At 42.1% G+C, this 16,759-nt stretch overlaps 3 protein-coding genes across 18 annotated transcripts in view; 1 reads left to right on the plus strand and 2 right to left on the minus strand.

The window, feature by feature from the left end:
- LOC128444281 (NLR family CARD domain-containing protein 3-like) overlaps window positions 1–16,759 on the minus strand; it is a 32,446-nt gene that overhangs the window by 10,020 nt on the left and 5,667 nt on the right. The window lies entirely within an intron of this gene.
- Window positions 3,430–4,986, plus strand: LOC128444303 (zinc finger protein 277-like). Its single transcript, XM_053426704.1, has 2 exons — window positions 3,430–4,291; window positions 4,424–4,986. The coding sequence occupies exons 1-2, from the start codon at window positions 4,074–4,076 to the stop codon at window positions 4,602–4,604; spliced, it is 399 nt and encodes a 132-aa protein (XP_053282679.1). The 5' UTR covers window positions 3,430–4,073; the 3' UTR covers window positions 4,605–4,986.
- Window positions 6,098–16,759, minus strand: part of LOC128444272 (NACHT, LRR and PYD domains-containing protein 12-like) — a 38,440-nt gene continuing 27,778 nt past the window's right edge. For 5 of the 16 annotated variants that reach the window (XM_053426651.1, XM_053426650.1, XM_053426646.1 and 2 more), the window contains 8 exons: window positions 16,245–16,418; window positions 14,550–14,723; window positions 13,840–14,013; window positions 12,145–12,318; window positions 11,435–11,608; window positions 9,740–9,913; window positions 9,030–9,203; window positions 6,098–6,932 (listed from right to left, as the gene is read on the minus strand). In XM_053426651.1, the coding sequence (XP_053282626.1) occupies window positions 6,920–6,932; window positions 9,030–9,203; window positions 9,740–9,913; window positions 11,435–11,608; window positions 12,145–12,318; window positions 13,840–14,013; window positions 14,550–14,723; window positions 16,245–16,418 (1,231 nt within the window). In that variant the 3' untranslated portion in view covers window positions 6,098–6,919. Of the gene's footprint in view, window positions 6,933–9,029; window positions 9,204–9,739; window positions 9,914–9,940; window positions 11,043–11,434; window positions 11,609–12,144; window positions 12,319–12,402; window positions 13,448–13,839; window positions 14,014–14,549; window positions 14,724–16,244; window positions 16,419–16,759 lie in introns of those variants that run through there. The other 11 variants (XM_053426654.1, XM_053426658.1, XM_053426657.1 and 8 more) reach the window with 8 other exon arrangements.

A 16,759-nucleotide genomic window follows, 5' to 3' on the forward strand; every position in this document is an offset into this window, starting at 1 on the left:
GAGTTTGTATGTCACTCTTTAAAGACAGGATTTCTACGATGTGACTGCCAGGGGACGCTGCCTCCTCCTCCGCCTGAAAACATCACAAACAACAACTTATTAGGAGGAGAAGCTGTTTTTCAGCTCAGATTTTCTCTATCGTTGCTTCACGTAGCCTCCAAGGAACAAGAGGAGCATCTCTACCTGCATGGTTCAGGCTCTGGTTCCGCCTCTGGTTCAGGCTCTGGTTCAGGCTCTGGTTCAGGCTCTGGTTCAGGCTCTGGTTCCGCCTCTGGTTCAGGCTCTGGTTCAGGCTCTGGTTCCGATTCTGGTTCAGGCTCTGGTTCAGGCTCTGGTTCCGCCTCTGGTTCAGGCTCTGGTTCAGGCTCTGGTTCCGCCTCTGGTTCAGGCTCTGGTTAAGGCTGACATTTATAACAAATCAAAAATTACTCAGTTAATATCAGTGACACATTAAATGAGCTCAGAGAAACAGAAATGTTTTATGTGTCTTTACAGATCCAGGTTTTACAGAAGCTCCTCGACTCTGACGGACATTATGTCAAATAAAGATTAAATCTGTTTTATTCTGAAACATTCGACTCGTTCTTTCTCATCTGAGGTGAATGTTGTCTGTGCTGCTGCTGCTGACCACCAGGGGCAGCGTCTTCCTCTCATGTGGATATTTACAAGCAAGTATTTAGTTACTTTGAAGTTGCAAAGTTAATATGGTACTTTTACTTTAGTACATATTATCAATTTATTTTTTTAGGGCACTACTACAACATGAAAGTTGAGTTAAAGTCCAGATTTTTCTTCCAAAATGATCTCAAATTTAAAAATAATCTAAAATTGACATTGTTTCCAACTGACAACGTTCAGAACAAATAGAACAACACACGTCTGGTCACTGTCACAACAATTTTTATTGGATGATGGATTTAAAAAAACGTATACGAAAAATAGAGATTCATTTGTAGCTTTAAAGCTTCCGGTGGTTCGATTCCGAGCAGCTGTTTGGCCCTTTTCAAACCAGGAGGACATCATCATCACCATCATTATCTTTATTCTTCTGTGGAGCAGCTGCAGGACGTTCTGTCTGAGTGTCAGTTGATTAGAGTTAGAACCGACACAAGATGTAAACACACAGTTTTCTCTGAGCTAACATGGAAAAATGTTGAGTTTATCAAGGAATCCGCAGAGGAACAATTATTGTAAAGTTTAAAATGATTCATATCAATGGCTGCTAATAGAAAAGGATATTTACTAAATTGACTAGGTTGAAATTCCACTTACGAGGTCCAATGATTGTTTTTGTGATTTTAAACATCACGAATTTGATAAAACCAAACATCTTCCACAGGAGCCACTGACCTCAACACTGACCTCAACACTGACCTCAACACTGACCTCAACACTGACCTCGGGCGTCTGACACGTTGGTTTGTGGACTGAAGTAAAGAAACTCAGCTGGAGGAGTCTTTGGAAATGGCCTCCACGAAGACATGAGGATTGCGATGGTGCAGATGATGGTGAAGACTGAGAACGCCACCAGACAAAAGCAGTTGATCACCGCAGCAGCAAACCTCCACTCGCTGCAGACCGTCTCCTCCTCGTCCCGCCCCCGGAAACGCCCGGCGATGTACCTGACCTCCTCCAGGATCTGGTTAAGCTCCGCCTCCAGCATTGAGCTCCCTCCCGCTCCGACTCTTCTTCCGCCCCCCTGCTCTCAGCACATCCTCCTCGCCAGCCATGCCGCCTCCCACCAGCTGCGGACACAGGAGCTCTGGTTCGGGGGGCGTGGCTTAGTGCAAACCCTCCACGCCCTGGAATCCATTGGTTACCTGTGGGTGGCGTCGCAGTGACCCCCGGCTGACGCTGAGCTGAGGCACCAGGAGAGAAGATATGTGAGAAGCTTCAACTTCAAGGTGACGGAGGGATGAAGGACGAGAAGACAGATGAGACACTGACGGAGGTTCTCACCGATCAGAGGAACAGAGTCTGACGTCATGATCTCAGCCACGAGCAGCATGAAGAGCGTCAGAGAGCAACACGGTGACACCTGCACAGACGTGAACCAGTTAAACCAGCGACTGGAGCTGGGATCCACCTGCGTGACCTTTGTGTGACCAACATTAGGACCTTGTGTGAGGGGGTGAGGAGGTCAGAGGTCAGAGGTTATTTACACAGAAAGGAACCAGATCAATAAAAACACCAGAACCAAGAAAAAGCTCATGATCTGAGACGCACACACAAAGACACACAACCTGAGGATCTTTAAACACGTCACATTGTTGATGTGGTGATTTCAGTTTGGCTCCAGGATCCTGTTCAGTGATTTCCTCTGAGCGTGAACGGGTTAATTAACGACTTCTGTTAATCGTGTAGAACGAGACAAATTCAAACCAGTCGGGAGCAGAGGGACACACCAGTAGATCACATGGAATCTTCTCTGTGCAGCTCAGATGGCTTGTAACAGGATAACTGTTCACACTGGTCCTAAATATCATAAATCATATTGTTAAGCTGGTTTTCTGATAACTTAATATATATTAATCACCAATAAAAGGCTCAAACTGTTATTCTGGATCTTTGCTAAGAGTCTGGTAACATCACACATTATTCAAGGAGACGTCTCACTCATGAGTCTTGTGAGACTTTGGTTGTTTCATGGAGACAAAGGTGGAAACGTGAGCGAGAGAGAAGAAGCTAAATAAAGTAGAACCCAGTGAGGTTCCTCTGGTGAGAGTCAGTGGAGACGGCTTCATGCTGCTGACTCAGCTCCTCTCCTCTCTCAGGTACTTGTTCTACTGGAAAGTAGAATTTGTACTTACTCAATTTGGAATTTAATTGAAACTTTGTCTTCAAACGACTCTGAAAACAATTTGTTCTTCCAGAGAAACAAGAGAACTACTTCCTGCTGTGTGACGTTCTTCCAGAAGACCGACTCCTCCGAGAGAGGCTCCAACAGAAACGACTGGTGAGTCCAACCAATCAGATTCTGTGGATAAACACACACTCCCTGTCCTCGGGGTTTGGTTTAGGAGGAGGACTTCTTCTTCTTCTTCTGTGGTGTTTCCTCAGTGTGGTTTCTCTTGGCAGGAGGAGGTGCTGGAGCAGCAGCAGCAGGAGAGAGACGACGGCAGCTTCCAGCGTCTCTGCATGTTCTGCAGCGACGAGTTCGCTGGAAACAGGTTCTTCACATGAAGCTTTAAATAAAAACACCTCCTGATGGAACATGAACCAGAAATACAAATGAAACATGAAATATATTGGTTATATTTCAGGATTTACTCTGAAAATCAGGGGAAAGAAATCCAGAATCTACTTTTTCCATGAGAGCAGAACCGATGTTACATGAATATATTAAAATAATCAAGTAATAGATGTTTTAAATAAATATACTGTCAGTTATATTTATTTATATATATATATATTATATTTAGATCTACACACACATGAAGGTAAATCAGGAGGAGCTGAACCTGAACCACTTGCAGAACCAGAACCGCTCTGCTCCGAGTCCACTGACGTGTCCAGGACTTAAATATGTGTGAATATTATGAAGCAGGTTTGAATTCTGTTCACGACTTGATGTGTCGCACCTCAAAGGAAACTGAGACCTTGGTTTGTTTTGTTATCAGAATCTCAAATCCTCACCTCGGTCTTCATTTGATTTCCTGTTGTGTAGTGAGCTTTACAACAACTGAAGCTTTGTGGGGTTTTGTTATTGTGTTGTTTGTTTCAGGACTCACACGACTTCGATCTTCACAAGCTGAGGACAGAACTCAGTGAGTGAAACATCAGCAACCTCCAGAACCTGCATCATCTGTGACATGAGATCTTTGTCTTCAGGCAGTTCAACAGATTACACAACTGTTTGTTCTTCTACACAAGAGAAGCAACAACAGTTTGTAGTCAGAAGAGAAGCAGGACACGAAACTCTTCAGTCCCTAAATCACAATGTGAAACCAAAACCAACCAGATCCACAGAAACTGAAGAGAAACACGTGAAGCTTCAGACTCGGATCAGAACTCGAGTCTTGATTCACAGATTCACAGACGATGCAGATTGAAATGCAGACGTTTGAATATTGATGAGACGCTCTGTGTTCACCTCTCGCTGTCTGCTCCTCTCAGACCTCAGGTTCTACCAGCAGGTCAAACTGGTGAACTTCATCCGGAGGCAGATCCACCAGAGCCGCTGCTACGGCTGCGAGGGGAAGTTCCTCTCCAGAGCCGACGTGCTGCGCCACATCGCGGCTGCAGGTCACGTGATGAAGCTGCCAGACGTGTCCACCTGGGACCAGCCGCAGTGCGTCCAACACCAGTTCATGTCTTCATGGTTCAGTTGTTTCCCAGTGGGGGGGGGGGGGGGGGGGGGGTCACTGCTCCTTCATCCTTATGAACTCAGGAGTGAACGTCTCTGTGGTCCTTCTCTCCTCAGGTATTACTTCCCCACGTATGAGAACGACGCCCTCTTGTGTTCGTTATCTGACAGTGACGAGGCTGAAAGTGAGGAGACGAGTCACGGCGAGGACGTCCCGGTGATCGCAGAGGACGTGTCCAACCTCAGAGCCCTGAGACAGACCAGCGTCCTCAACCAGCTGCTGAAGAAGAGAAGCTAGGACGAGGGACAGACAGCGGAGTGAAGACGTCTTCCTCTTTTCTTCTGGACTCTTCTTCACTCGCACTTTGTGAAAAGACAAACTGACCCGACGCAGCCGGAACGTGAACTTCAACACTTTACTTCACACAAATGTTCATTCAGTCAATAAAGAGGATGATCGTCATCAGAAGAACTTTATTACTTTCAGTACAAATAATACTGGGACCAGTGGAACCAGTAAGTTTGTCTGTTTACAAACGAGAATTCAGAACCAAACTAAAAGAGATGAATATGATTCTGTGTAATAAACCATGAGGTTGAAACCTGGTCCAGGGTCAGTTTGTCTTCTACTGGTTCTTCACTGGTGAGATGTTCTGCTTCACTTTCCCGAGAGCAACCTGTCACACACACACACACACACACACACACACACACACACACACATCTCTGTGTAAACTGACTCCTCATGTCGTTTTAATGAACCTCTGTCAGGTCACATGTGTCACAATGAGACAATTAGTCTCATTTGGATCCTCAGTGAAGTATTTAAAGATGTTTCTTCTGTAAAACAGCAGGAAGCCATGTGGTCGCCCTCAATCCAATCAGTGAGCTCCATTAACTGCACCAGATCAAATCCAATCTGTTCCCAAACCAGCCAGAACCGGACTGAAGACAAGAGTTTAATGATCCTGAGGAGAAAACAGAGCAAAGAACTTCAGGTAGAAACAATGAACAGATAAACACATGGAGTTCTTCTATATATATTTTCAATATATTCAATGAAAGGGACATTTTATTTTAATATTCCATTTAAAGTCACGCAGCACAAAGTGAAGACAAATCCTCCACGTTGAGTCAGAGAGGAGAACAACAGGAGGATTTAGATTTGTTCCACGTTGAAGAAAACGTTCATATAATGAGAATAAACCCCGGGAGGAGAAGTGGTTCTGTCTGGAGCTCTTCTCCTTCTGGACCGAAGATCTTTCACCATCTCATCTCAAACTGCTTCTACTAAACATAAATATCATCTTCATCTGAACTTCAGAGACTTTTCCCACAAATCCTCTCGAACCTGAAACCAGAGCAGAGGTTGAGGAATGTGCATCAACTGGATGTGATGGTGAATGAATGAAATCCACTGATAAATAATCCATAATAAATGTATTGATCTGCTGTCAGGCTGTTTATATTGAGACATATTGATCAGATGTAGAATTTCATTATGATCACAAACTTTTCCTTATTAGTGGGTTAGGGTTTGTATGAAACGTCCTCCGGTCAGTTTTCTATTAAATATGGTGAAATGTTTATTAAACAGTTTCCTCAGAGACTTAAAGATGCTCTGCTCTTCATCGACTCTTCTTCATTCTGTAAATGTCTCATTCACTTTTCTTCTGCTGGTTTCCATTATGTCAAACTGGTGATTTTGTTCTTTTACCTGCACCAAGGACGAGATGTTTCCACCAGTTTGTTTGAAGAGGAAAGAAAAGCTGAGTCATGATTCCAGTGAAGTCGGTGGAAGGATGTTTATTGAGCATTAAAGCAGAGACAAGTAGAAACAGAACTTTTCTCTCTGAGATGTTTTTCTTCTCGTTACATCTGGTTTGTCACAGAGGAAATGATCCATGTGTTTGACTCATAGACTGAATATAAAGGCTTTGACTGGGATGTGCTGCTGTTATACTGCAGCGCCACCTGTGGGTCAAAAGTAGAAAAGCCACCACCGCTCTGCACCTGATGCAGAAATGAAAACGTCCCATTTTTAAGTTCAGAGCTTTGATCTTTTGTGTCAAAGACAAAACTCTGATTTTAAACTCAAAGTGATTTCAATGTGTTGAACTTTGTGTTGAACTTAATAAATTTGTGACGTGAATCCAGGAACTTTAAGATCATAAACAATCATATACACAGAATGTGGTTCTACACACATGGAGACACACTGAGGGACAAAGGTGGACAATAATAAAGACAAACTTAAACACACTGTATGTGACTCTTTATAGAGGGTTTATATATTCTGCTTGTGTTGTGTCATTTCAATAAACACATTCTTCATGTGAATAAACACAATCGGGGCAGGAAGGTTGCTGGTTTGAATCCGGTTCAGATGGGGTCTTCCTGTGTGGAGTCTGCATGTTCTCCCCGTGTTTTCTCCAGGTGCTCCGGCTTCATCTCACAAACACATGCAGATTAGGGGTTGTGTAGATTGGAGACAACACACACACTGCTGCTGCTTCAGCCTCTGGATCCTCAGGACACAGCTCAGCCTCCGTCCACACACACTGTCCTCTTCACACTGTCCTCTTCACACTGTCCTCTTCACACTCAGCTCCACTAAGACCTCCACCTGTTGAGAGAAGAAGACATCAGTGTCACAGAGACTCACTTCATCAGCTGTGAGTCAGTGATGCAGCTCATCCAGTAGAAAGAGCAGCAGGGACTTCAGTCCTGTTCAGAGGTGGAGCAGCTTCCTCTCTGCTTCATGTTCACGTGTTGGAATGAACACGCTAAGAGCTCAGTGTGTGTCCTCTGCATGTCAAAGTGCAGAGTGGACACCTGAGAGGTGGATTTACTGCTGTTACAGGTGAAGCCATGTTTCACTGTGTGTTGATGAACATCTGCTTCTGACAAACTGGGACCAGAGGAGACAGATGGACCTCAGCAGAGGTTCTGCTCTGTATAAAGAGCTCCTGGTTACCATGTGATGAGGAGAGGCTTCAGTCCCACTGATCTCAGAGCTGTGACAAAGATCCACCTGATCAGTTCTTCACTGATGAAGTGAGAGGACAAACTGTCTCAGATCAGATGAAGACGACACCGTCTCTGTCCCTCGTGTGAGGCTGTCAGCTGTGGTCCAGCTTGTGTAAGTAACAGCGCCCCCTGGTGGCATCTGGTAAAATATATTACTTGACCACGACATAATAACGTGTGAACGAGATAAATAACTCGAGGCCACGAGATCTGAATCTGTTGTTTACTAACAAGACGAGTGGAAGACAAGAAGACACACACTGTCTCACTGTCTCTGAGGACACACACTGTCTCTGAGGACACACACTGTCTCACTGTCTCTGAGGACACACACTAACTCACTGTCTCTGAGGACACACAATGACTCTGAGGACACACACTGTCTCACTGTCTCTGAGGACACACACTAACTCACTGTCTCTGAGGACACACACATGGACCTGTCTTCAGGAAGCTGACTGAGGTTATCAGGGTCTGAAACGTGCGTACCACCAAAATTGGGATTCATAAAAACGAACTTGACGGGAAAATGTGTGTATTTCTAAGCAAACTCTGACTCATGCGTGAGACGGGAAAGTGGCGACGCAGACATGAGGTGGTGACCTGAAGCAGATTATTGATCCACTTCATCATTTACATTAAAACCAACTGCTTAGTTTTGCTCGCGGAGTTACAGAACCGAGTCATTAATAGTTTTTAATTATATCTTCTAACACTGTGTGTGTCTCATCAGATCACTGCAGTGAACATGACCGTGCCACAGAGCGCACAGGAAATCACTTATAAGAAGTGAAGACATTTTCCAAATAATGTCCCAGTGGAGGTGAGGATCCACTGATGTGAGGGAGTCGGTCCGATGCTCAAAATAAATAAATACTGTTCTGACAGTGGTGCAGGGTTCAGTGTGATGTGTGCATGTGAATGAAGGACGAGGAGGAAGAGAGGGTTCAGTGATTTCTGATCTCACACATTGTGTTATCCACACATTGTGTTATCCACAGCAGCGGCAGAGTGTCAGTGTGTTTTCTTTATTAGTGACATCACTGCTGTTCCATAAAGTCGCTCTTCACCTCACTAACGAACACCTCGATGTCAGTGTCAGAAAGTTTCACTTCCTCTTCACATCTCTTGATGCCGTGCCTCCATCAGGACTCACGGTGGAAACCCATTGGTCAGGAGCATCATTTAATTGCGTTCAGGTGTGAGTGCGCACAGTTTTATGAATCGGAATTAGCTTTTGCGTACGCACACTTTTAGAAATCCTACGCAGCCCTTTATAAATCAGACCCCTGCTGTTTTGGTGACAGGATGAGTCTGGAGACATTGAGATGTTCTGGGTGAGTTAGAGATCAACTGAACCAACCAGACGTTGATTTAAACTTCCCTTATCCGTCCCTTTAAGGAGAGTGTGCACCACACAACAGTGTAGAGTCACTGTGGTCAGTGGGCGGAGCTTCTATACTGGTTGATCTCCAACTTAACCTGGAGCAGGTTAGCTGTCATCAGAAGTTACCATGGTGATTGACCTGGTTAAGAAGTGGACGAGCTTCGTAGAACTGAAAAAACTAAACCTGAAGTTAACCTGATAACCACAAATCCTGCTTGGTAGCACAGACCCTGGATCTGTGACACTGACTGTGTTTAGTAACATACTGATGAAAGCAGCGTGGACTGACTCCAACCATCTACTGACCACAGAGTCTCCAGTCGACAGGTTGGACTCTGCTGTAGATCAAGAAGCTCCTTCACTGCTGAGATCTTCAGGTTGTTGTAGCTCAGATCCAGTTCTCTCAGATGAGAGGGGTTTGACCTCAGAGCTGAAGCCAGAGAACAACAGCTGATCTCTGTCAGACTGCAGTTCAACAACCTGGATAAAGAAATATGAATATTAGAATGTGTCCTCCTGTTGTTGTGGATCGTCATCATGTCAACACAGACTCTCAACATGCTGCTGACCTCAGTCCAGTCTGTGACCTGAAGATAAATATCAGATCAGACATGTTGGACCATTGTTTCATTCATCAGCTTCTTCTCTGTGTGTTGGTCACTGAGCAGGTTTGTGTAATTAAACACTGTTTAAAGTAGGGATGGCTCCTGATGTCACTTCCTGTTTGTTTCTATACTTATCAACTGTCCAACTTGTTTCAATATGAATGTGTCTTATTTTGAAAACCTGAGGAGGACGAGTGCTCTGCCTCAGTCCACATGTTATTTACTGACACTTTCTTAGTGATCAGGAGCAGGTGAGTGCAGGTGAATGGAGTTGATGAGGTGGACGTGACTGACAGGCTGGGTGAGTGACAGATGACTGAGGGACAGTGAGCAGAGCAGAACTGAGACAATTTAAATAAATGATGACTCAATAAGAAAGAAAGTCTGAAAAGTGAAGAAGGATTTAAGGACCTCAGAGTCTCCAGTCGACAGTTTGGACTCTCCAGTCCAGAACACAGCAGCTTCACTCCTGAATCCTGCAGCTTGTTGGAGCTCAGATCCAGTTCTCTCAGATGTGAGGGGTCTGACTTCAGAGCTGAGGCCACGACTTCACAGTGAGTCTCTGAGAGTTCACAATGACCAAGTCTGTAATTAAAAAAAATATCAAATCTGTGAAAATTAAATCAGAAAACACAACATTCATACAAAACATGATCATGTGACCCTCACCCTGGTAAATCCCCTCTTTGTTAAAAACTCCTCAGGAGAATCCTTTCAGATTTGGTTCAAGCGTTCATTCAGACTAACAGAGGAACTCATTAGATTCAGGTGGTCAGAGGTCAAAGGTCAAGGTCACAGAACATGTTCATGGCCTCTTGAACATGATATCTCAAGTCTGTCTTCAGGGGATTTCTTCACATTTTGACTCAAAGAGAAACTGATTAGATTTCAGTGGTCAAATGTCAAAGGTCACAGTGACCTTTGACTCTATATCTGATCTAGTTGTTCTCATATATATGTGACAGAGTTAAGAATGTACTGTATTTATTTTTATTTATAATTTGTATTTGTGAATTTTATTTTGTTATTATTTTATTTTGTTAACACTACCTGCGGAAGTGATGTTGCTGTGCACCACCTTTTGTGCTCCCCGAAGTTCTTACTTCCTGTCGGCTCTTCTTTCCCTCAGTATATTTTTGTCTCCCTGAGGGTAAGTCACCTGTGGATAAGCTCTGTGCTGTTTTTTGGTTTTCTTTGATAAATGACCGGTGTAAATTTCATGTTGTATATATAAGTACATTGCGCTGTTGTTTTGAGTGTTTATATTTTTTGCCAAATGCTGTAAATTAACGTAATTTAACGTCCACAGAGATGTAATGCGGCCGCCAATTCGTTTTCGCGCCAATTATTTTGGCAGCCTTTGAAGTAAATTTATTCTATTTTGTCGATTTTTGAACTGAGAAAAAGATTTTCACAGCGAATTTTGTTGGTTTCTGCAGGTATGTGGGTTTCCTTTTTGATTTAATAACTGATTGCCCAACAATATGTTACTGGTGTGTGTAGTTTATGTAATTGATAAGGGTGTGTATACTGTGTTTTATGTACTGTAAGAAAAGTAAGCAGTGAATTTTCGTCTCACTGAGGATTTTTGAACGGAGAAAAAGGTTTTCACAGCGAATTTTGTTGGTTTCAGCAGCTGAATAAAGAACCTCAAACAAAGTCCTGAATCACGTGTCCACAACAGCTGATGTCTGACAGTCTGCAGTACCTCAACCTGGATAAAGAATACAACTTAACTGTAAATTAAACTGAGTTAATGTGTAAAAATAACAGACACATATTCATGTCAGCACAGACTCATAACATAAAAGATAAATATGAAATCAGACATGTTGGACTAAAAACGAGTCCTGATTCAGTACAAATAGATTATTTGGACCCGGTCTCTGTCCTGCAGATCAGTTTAGGAAATCCAGAACTAAACTTAGTGTTTTAACAAGTGGCTGAATATTTAAAATGTCACATATTGATTAATGAATGGATTCAAGTTATGTATGAAGAGGAATTATGTTTAATTAGAATGAAATGATAAATTATGTATAAATGCGTTTTTATAGATATGAGATGTAAAAGTCAGTTAATTTAAAAGTCAGTCAGTGAACTGACCTCAGAGTCTCCAGTCGACAGGTTGGACTCTGTAGAAAACCACACAGCTCCTTCACTGCTGAGTCCTGCAGGTCGTTGTGACTCAGATCCAGTTCTCTCAGATGAGAGGGGTTTGACCTCAGAGCTGAAGCCAGAGAACAACAGCTGATCTCTGACAGACTGCAGTCCACAAACCTGGATAAAGAAATATGAATATTAGAATGTGTCCTCCTGTTGTTGTGGATCGTCATCATGTCAACACAGACTCTCAACATGCTGCTGACCTCAGTCCAGTCTGTGACCTGAAGATAAATATCAGATCAGACATGTTGGACCATTGTTTCATTCATCAGCTTCTTCTCTGTGTGTTGGTCACTGAGCAGGTTTGTGTAATTAAACACTGTTTAAAGTAGGGATGGCTCCTGATGTCACTTCCTGTTTGTTTTTATACTTATCAACTGTCCAACGTGTTTCAATAAGAATGTGTCTTATTTTGAAAACCTGAGGAGGACGAGTGCTCGGCCTCAGTCCACATGTTATTTACTGACACTTTCTTAGTGATCAGGAGCAGGTGAGTGCAGGTGAATGGAGTTGATGAGGTGGACGTGACTGACAGGCTGGGTGAGTGACAGATGACTGAGGGACAGTGAGCAGAGCAGAACTGAGACAATTTAAATAAATAATGACCCAATAAGAAAGAAAGTCTGAAAAGTGAAGAAGGATTTAAGGACCTCAGAGTCTCCAGTCGACAGTTTGGACTCTCCAGTCCAGAACACAGCAGCTTCACTCCTGAATCCTGCAGCTTGTTGTGACTCAGATCCAGTTCTCTCAGATGTGAGGGGTCTGACTTCAGAGCTGAGGCCACGACTTCACAGTGAGTCTCTGAGAGTCCACAACCACCGAGTCTGTAATTAAAAAAAATATCAAATCTGTGAGAATTAAATCAGAAAACACAACATTCATACAAAACGTGATCATGTGACCCTCACCCTGGTAAATCCCCTCTTTGTTAAAAACTCCTCAAGAGAATCCTTTCAGATTTGGTTCAAGCGTTCATTCAGACTAACAGAGGAACTCATTAGATTCAGGTGGTCAGAGGTCAAAGGTCAAGGTCCCAGAACATGTTCATGGCCTCTTGAACATGATGTCTCAAGTCTGTCTTCAGGGAATTTCTTCACATTTTGACTCAAAGAGAAACTGATTAGATTTCAGTGGTCAAATGTCAAAGGTCACAGTGACCTTTGACTCTATATCTGATCTAGTTGTTCTCATATATATGTGACAGAGTTAAGAATGTACTGTATTTATTTTTATTTATAATTTGTATTTGTGAATTTTATTTTGTTATTATTTTATTTTGTTAACACTACCTGCGGAAGTGATGTTGCTGTGCACCACCTTTTGTGCTCCCCGAAGTTCTTACTTCCTGTCGGCTCTTCTTTCCCTCAGTATATTTTTGTCTCCCTGAGGGTAAGTCACCTGTGGATAAGCTCCGTGCTGTTTTATGGTTTTCTTTGATAAATGACCGGTGTAAATTTCATGTTGTATATATAAGTACATTGCGCTGTTGTTTTGAGTGTTTATATTTTTTGCAAAATGCTGTAAATTAACGTAATTTAACGTCCACAGAGATGTAATGCGGCCGCCAATTCGTTCTCGCGCCAATTATTTTGGCAGCCTTTGAAGTAAATTTATTCTATTTTGTCGATTTTTGAACTGAGAAAAAGATTTTCACAGCGAATTTTGTTGGTTTCTGCAGGTATGTGGGTTTCCTTTTTGATTTAATAACTGATTGCCCAACAATATGTTACTGGTGTGTGTAGTTTATGTAATTGATAAGGGTGTGTATACTGTGTTTTATGTACTGTAAGAAAAGTAAGCAGTGAATTTTCGTCTCACTGAGGATTTTTGAACGGAGAAAAAGGTTTTCACAGCGAATTTTGTTGGTTTCAGCAGCTGAATAAAGAACCTCAAACAAAGTCCTGAATCACGTGTCCACAACAGCTGATGTCTGACAGTCTGCAGTACCTCAACCTGGATAAAGAATACAACTTAACTGTAAATTAAACTGAGTTAATGTGTAAAAATAACAGACACATATTCATGTCAGCACAGACTCATAACATAAAAGATAAATATGAAATCAGACATGTTGGACTAAAAACGAGTCCTGATTCAGTACAAATAGATTATTTGGACCCGGTCTCTGTCCTGCAGATCAGTTTAGGAAATCCAGAACTAAACTTAGTGTTTTAACAAGTGGCTGAATATTTAAAATGTCACATATTGATTAATGAATGGATTCAAGTTATGTATGAAGAGGAATTATGTTTAATTAGAATGAAATGATAAATTATGTATAAATGCGTTTTTATAGATATGAGATGTAAAAGTCAGTTAATTTAAAAGTCAGTCAGTGAACTGACCTCAGAGTCTCCAGTCGACAGGTTGGACTCTGTAGAAAACCACACAGCTCCTTCACTCCTGAGTCCTTCAGGTAGTTGTGACTCAGATCCAGTTCTCTCAGATGAGAGGGGTTTGACCTCAGAGCTGAAGCCAGAGAACAACAGCTGATCTCTGACAGACTGCAGCTCCACAACCTGGATAAAGAAATATGAATATTAGAATGTGTCCTCCTGTTGTTGTGGATCGTCATCATGTCAACACAGACTCTCAACATGCTGCTGACCTCAGTCCAGTCTGTGACCTGAAGATAAATATCAGATCAGACATGTTGGACCATTGTTTCATTCATCAGCTTCTTCTCTGTGTGTTGGTCACTGAGCAGGTTTGTGTAATTAAACACTGTTTAAAGTAGGGATGGCTCCTGATGTCACTTCCTGTTTGTTTTTATACTTATCAACTGTCCAACGTGTTTCAATAAGAATGTGTCTTATTTTGAAAACCTGAGGAGGACGAGTGCTCGGCCTCAGTCCACATGTTATTTACTGACACTTTCTTAGTGATCAGGAGCAGGTGAGTGCAGGTGAATGGAGTTGATGAGGTGGACGTGACTGACAGGCTGGGTGAGTGACAGATGACTGAGGGACAGTGAGCAGAGCAGAACTGAGACAAGTTAAATAAATAATGACCCAATAAGAAAGAAAGTCTGAAAAGTGAAGAAGGATTTAAGGACCTCAGAGTCTCCAGTCGACAGTTTGGACTCTCCAGTCCAGAACACAGCAGCTTCACTCCTGAATCCTGCAGCTTGTTGTGACTCAGATCCAGTTCTCTCAGATGTGAGGGGTCTGACTTCAGAGCTGAGGCCACGACTTCACAGTGAGTCTCTGAGAGTCGACAACCACAGAGTCTGTAATTAAAGAAAATATCAAATCTGTGAGAATTAAATCAGAAAACACAACATTCATACAAAACGTGATCATGTGACCCTCACCCTGGTAAATCCCCTCTTTGTTAAAGACTCCTCAAGCGAATCCTTTCAGATTTGGTTCAAGCGTTCATTCAGACTAACAGAGGAACTCATTAGATTCAGGTGGTCAGAGGTCAAAGGTCAAGGTCCCAGAACATGTTCATGGCCTCTTGAACATGATGTCTCAAGTCTGTCTTCAGGGAATTTCTTCACATTTTGACTCAAAGAGAAACTGATTAGATTTCAGTGGTCAAATGTCAAAGGTCACAGTGACCTTTGACTCTATATCTGATCTAGTTGTTCTCATATATATGTGACAGAGTTAAGAATGTACTGTATTTATTTTTATTTATAATTTGTATTTGTGAATTTTATTTTGTTATTATTTTATTTTGTTAACACTACCTGCGGAAGTGATGTTGCTGTGCACCACCTTTTGTGCTCCCCGAAGTTCTTACTTCCTGTCGGCTCTTCTTTCCCTCAGTATATTTTTGTCTCCCTGAGGGTAAGTCACCTGTGGATAAGCTCCGTGCTGTTTTATGGTTTTCTTTGATAAATGACCGGTGTAAATTTCATGTTGTATATATAAGTACATTGCGCTGTTGTTTTGAGTGTTTATATTTTTTGCAAAATGCTGTAAATTAACGTAATTTAACGTCCACAGAGATGTAATGCGGCCGCCAATTCGTTCTCGCGCCAATTATTTTGGCAGCCTTTGAAGTAAATTTATTCTATTTTGTCGATTTTTGAACTGAGAAAAAGATTTTCACAGCGAATTTTGTTGGTTTCTGCAGGTATGTGGGTTTCCTTTTTGATTTAATAACTGATTGCCCAACAATATGTTACTGGTGTGTGTAGTTTATGTAATTGATAAGGGTGTGTATACTGTGTTTTATGTACTGTAAGAAAAGTAAGCAGTGAATTTTCGTCTCACTGAGGATTTTTGAACGGAGAAAAAGGTTTTCACAGCGAATTTTGTTGGTTTCAGCAGGTGAATAAAGAACCTCAAACAAAGTCCTGAATCACGTGTCCACAACAGCTGATGTCTGACAGTCTGCAGTACCTCAACCTGGATAAAGAATAAAACTTAACTGTAAATTAAACTGAGTTAATGTGTAAAAATAACAGACACATATTCATGTCAGCACAGACTCATAACATAAAAGATAAATATGAAATCAGACATGTTGGACTAAAAACGAGTCCTGATTCAGTACAAATAGATTATTTGGACCCGGTCTCTGTCCTGCAGATCAGTTTAGGAAATCCAGAACTAAACTTAGTGTTTTAACAAGTGGCTGAATATTTAAAATGTCACATATTGATTAATGAATGGATTCAAGTTATGTATGAAGAGGAATTATGTTTAATTAGAATGAAATGATAAATTATGTATAAATGCGTTTTTATAGATATGAGATCTAAAAGTCAGTTAATTTAAAAGTCAGTCAGTGAACTGACCTCAGAGTCTCCAGTCGACAGGTTGGACTCTGTAGAAAACCACACAGCTCCTTCACTGCTGAGTCCTTCAGGTAGTTGATACTCAGATCCAGTTCTCTCAGATGAGAGGGGTTTGACCTCAGAGCTGAAGCTAGAGAAGAACAGCTGATCTCTGACAGACTGCAGCTCCACAACCTGGATAAAGAAATATGAATATTAGAATGTGTCCTCCTGTTGTTGTGGATCGTCATCATGTCAACACAGACTCTCAACATGCTGCTGACCTCAGTCCAGTCTGTGACCTGAAGATAAATATCAGATCAGACATGTTGGACCATTGTTTCATTCATCAGCTTCTTCTCTGTGTGTTGGTCACTGAGCAGGTTTGTGTAATTAAACACTGTTTAAAGTAGGGATGGCTCCTGATGTCACTTCCTGTTTGTTTCTATAATTATCAACTGTCCAACGTGTGTCAATAAGAATGTGTCTTATTTTGAAAACCTGAGGAGGACGAGTGCTCGGCCTCAGTCCACATG

This window comes from Pleuronectes platessa, chromosome 7, assembly GCF_947347685.1.
Source record: "Pleuronectes platessa chromosome 7, fPlePla1.1, whole genome shotgun sequence".
Taxonomy (NCBI): domain Eukaryota; kingdom Metazoa; phylum Chordata; class Actinopteri; order Pleuronectiformes; family Pleuronectidae; genus Pleuronectes; species Pleuronectes platessa.

What these genes read in the sequence shown, in the direction of transcription:
- LOC128444303 (XM_053426704.1), top strand. Translation starts at nt 4,074, where the DNA reads ATGAGACGCTCTGTGTTCACCTCTCGCTGTCTGCTCCTCTCAGACCTC. An exon ending in TCCACCTGGGACCAGCCGCA is followed by an intron (nt 4,292 to 4,423) that starts GTGCGTCCAACA and finishes TTCTCTCCTCAG; the next exon opens with GTATTACTTCCCCACGTATG.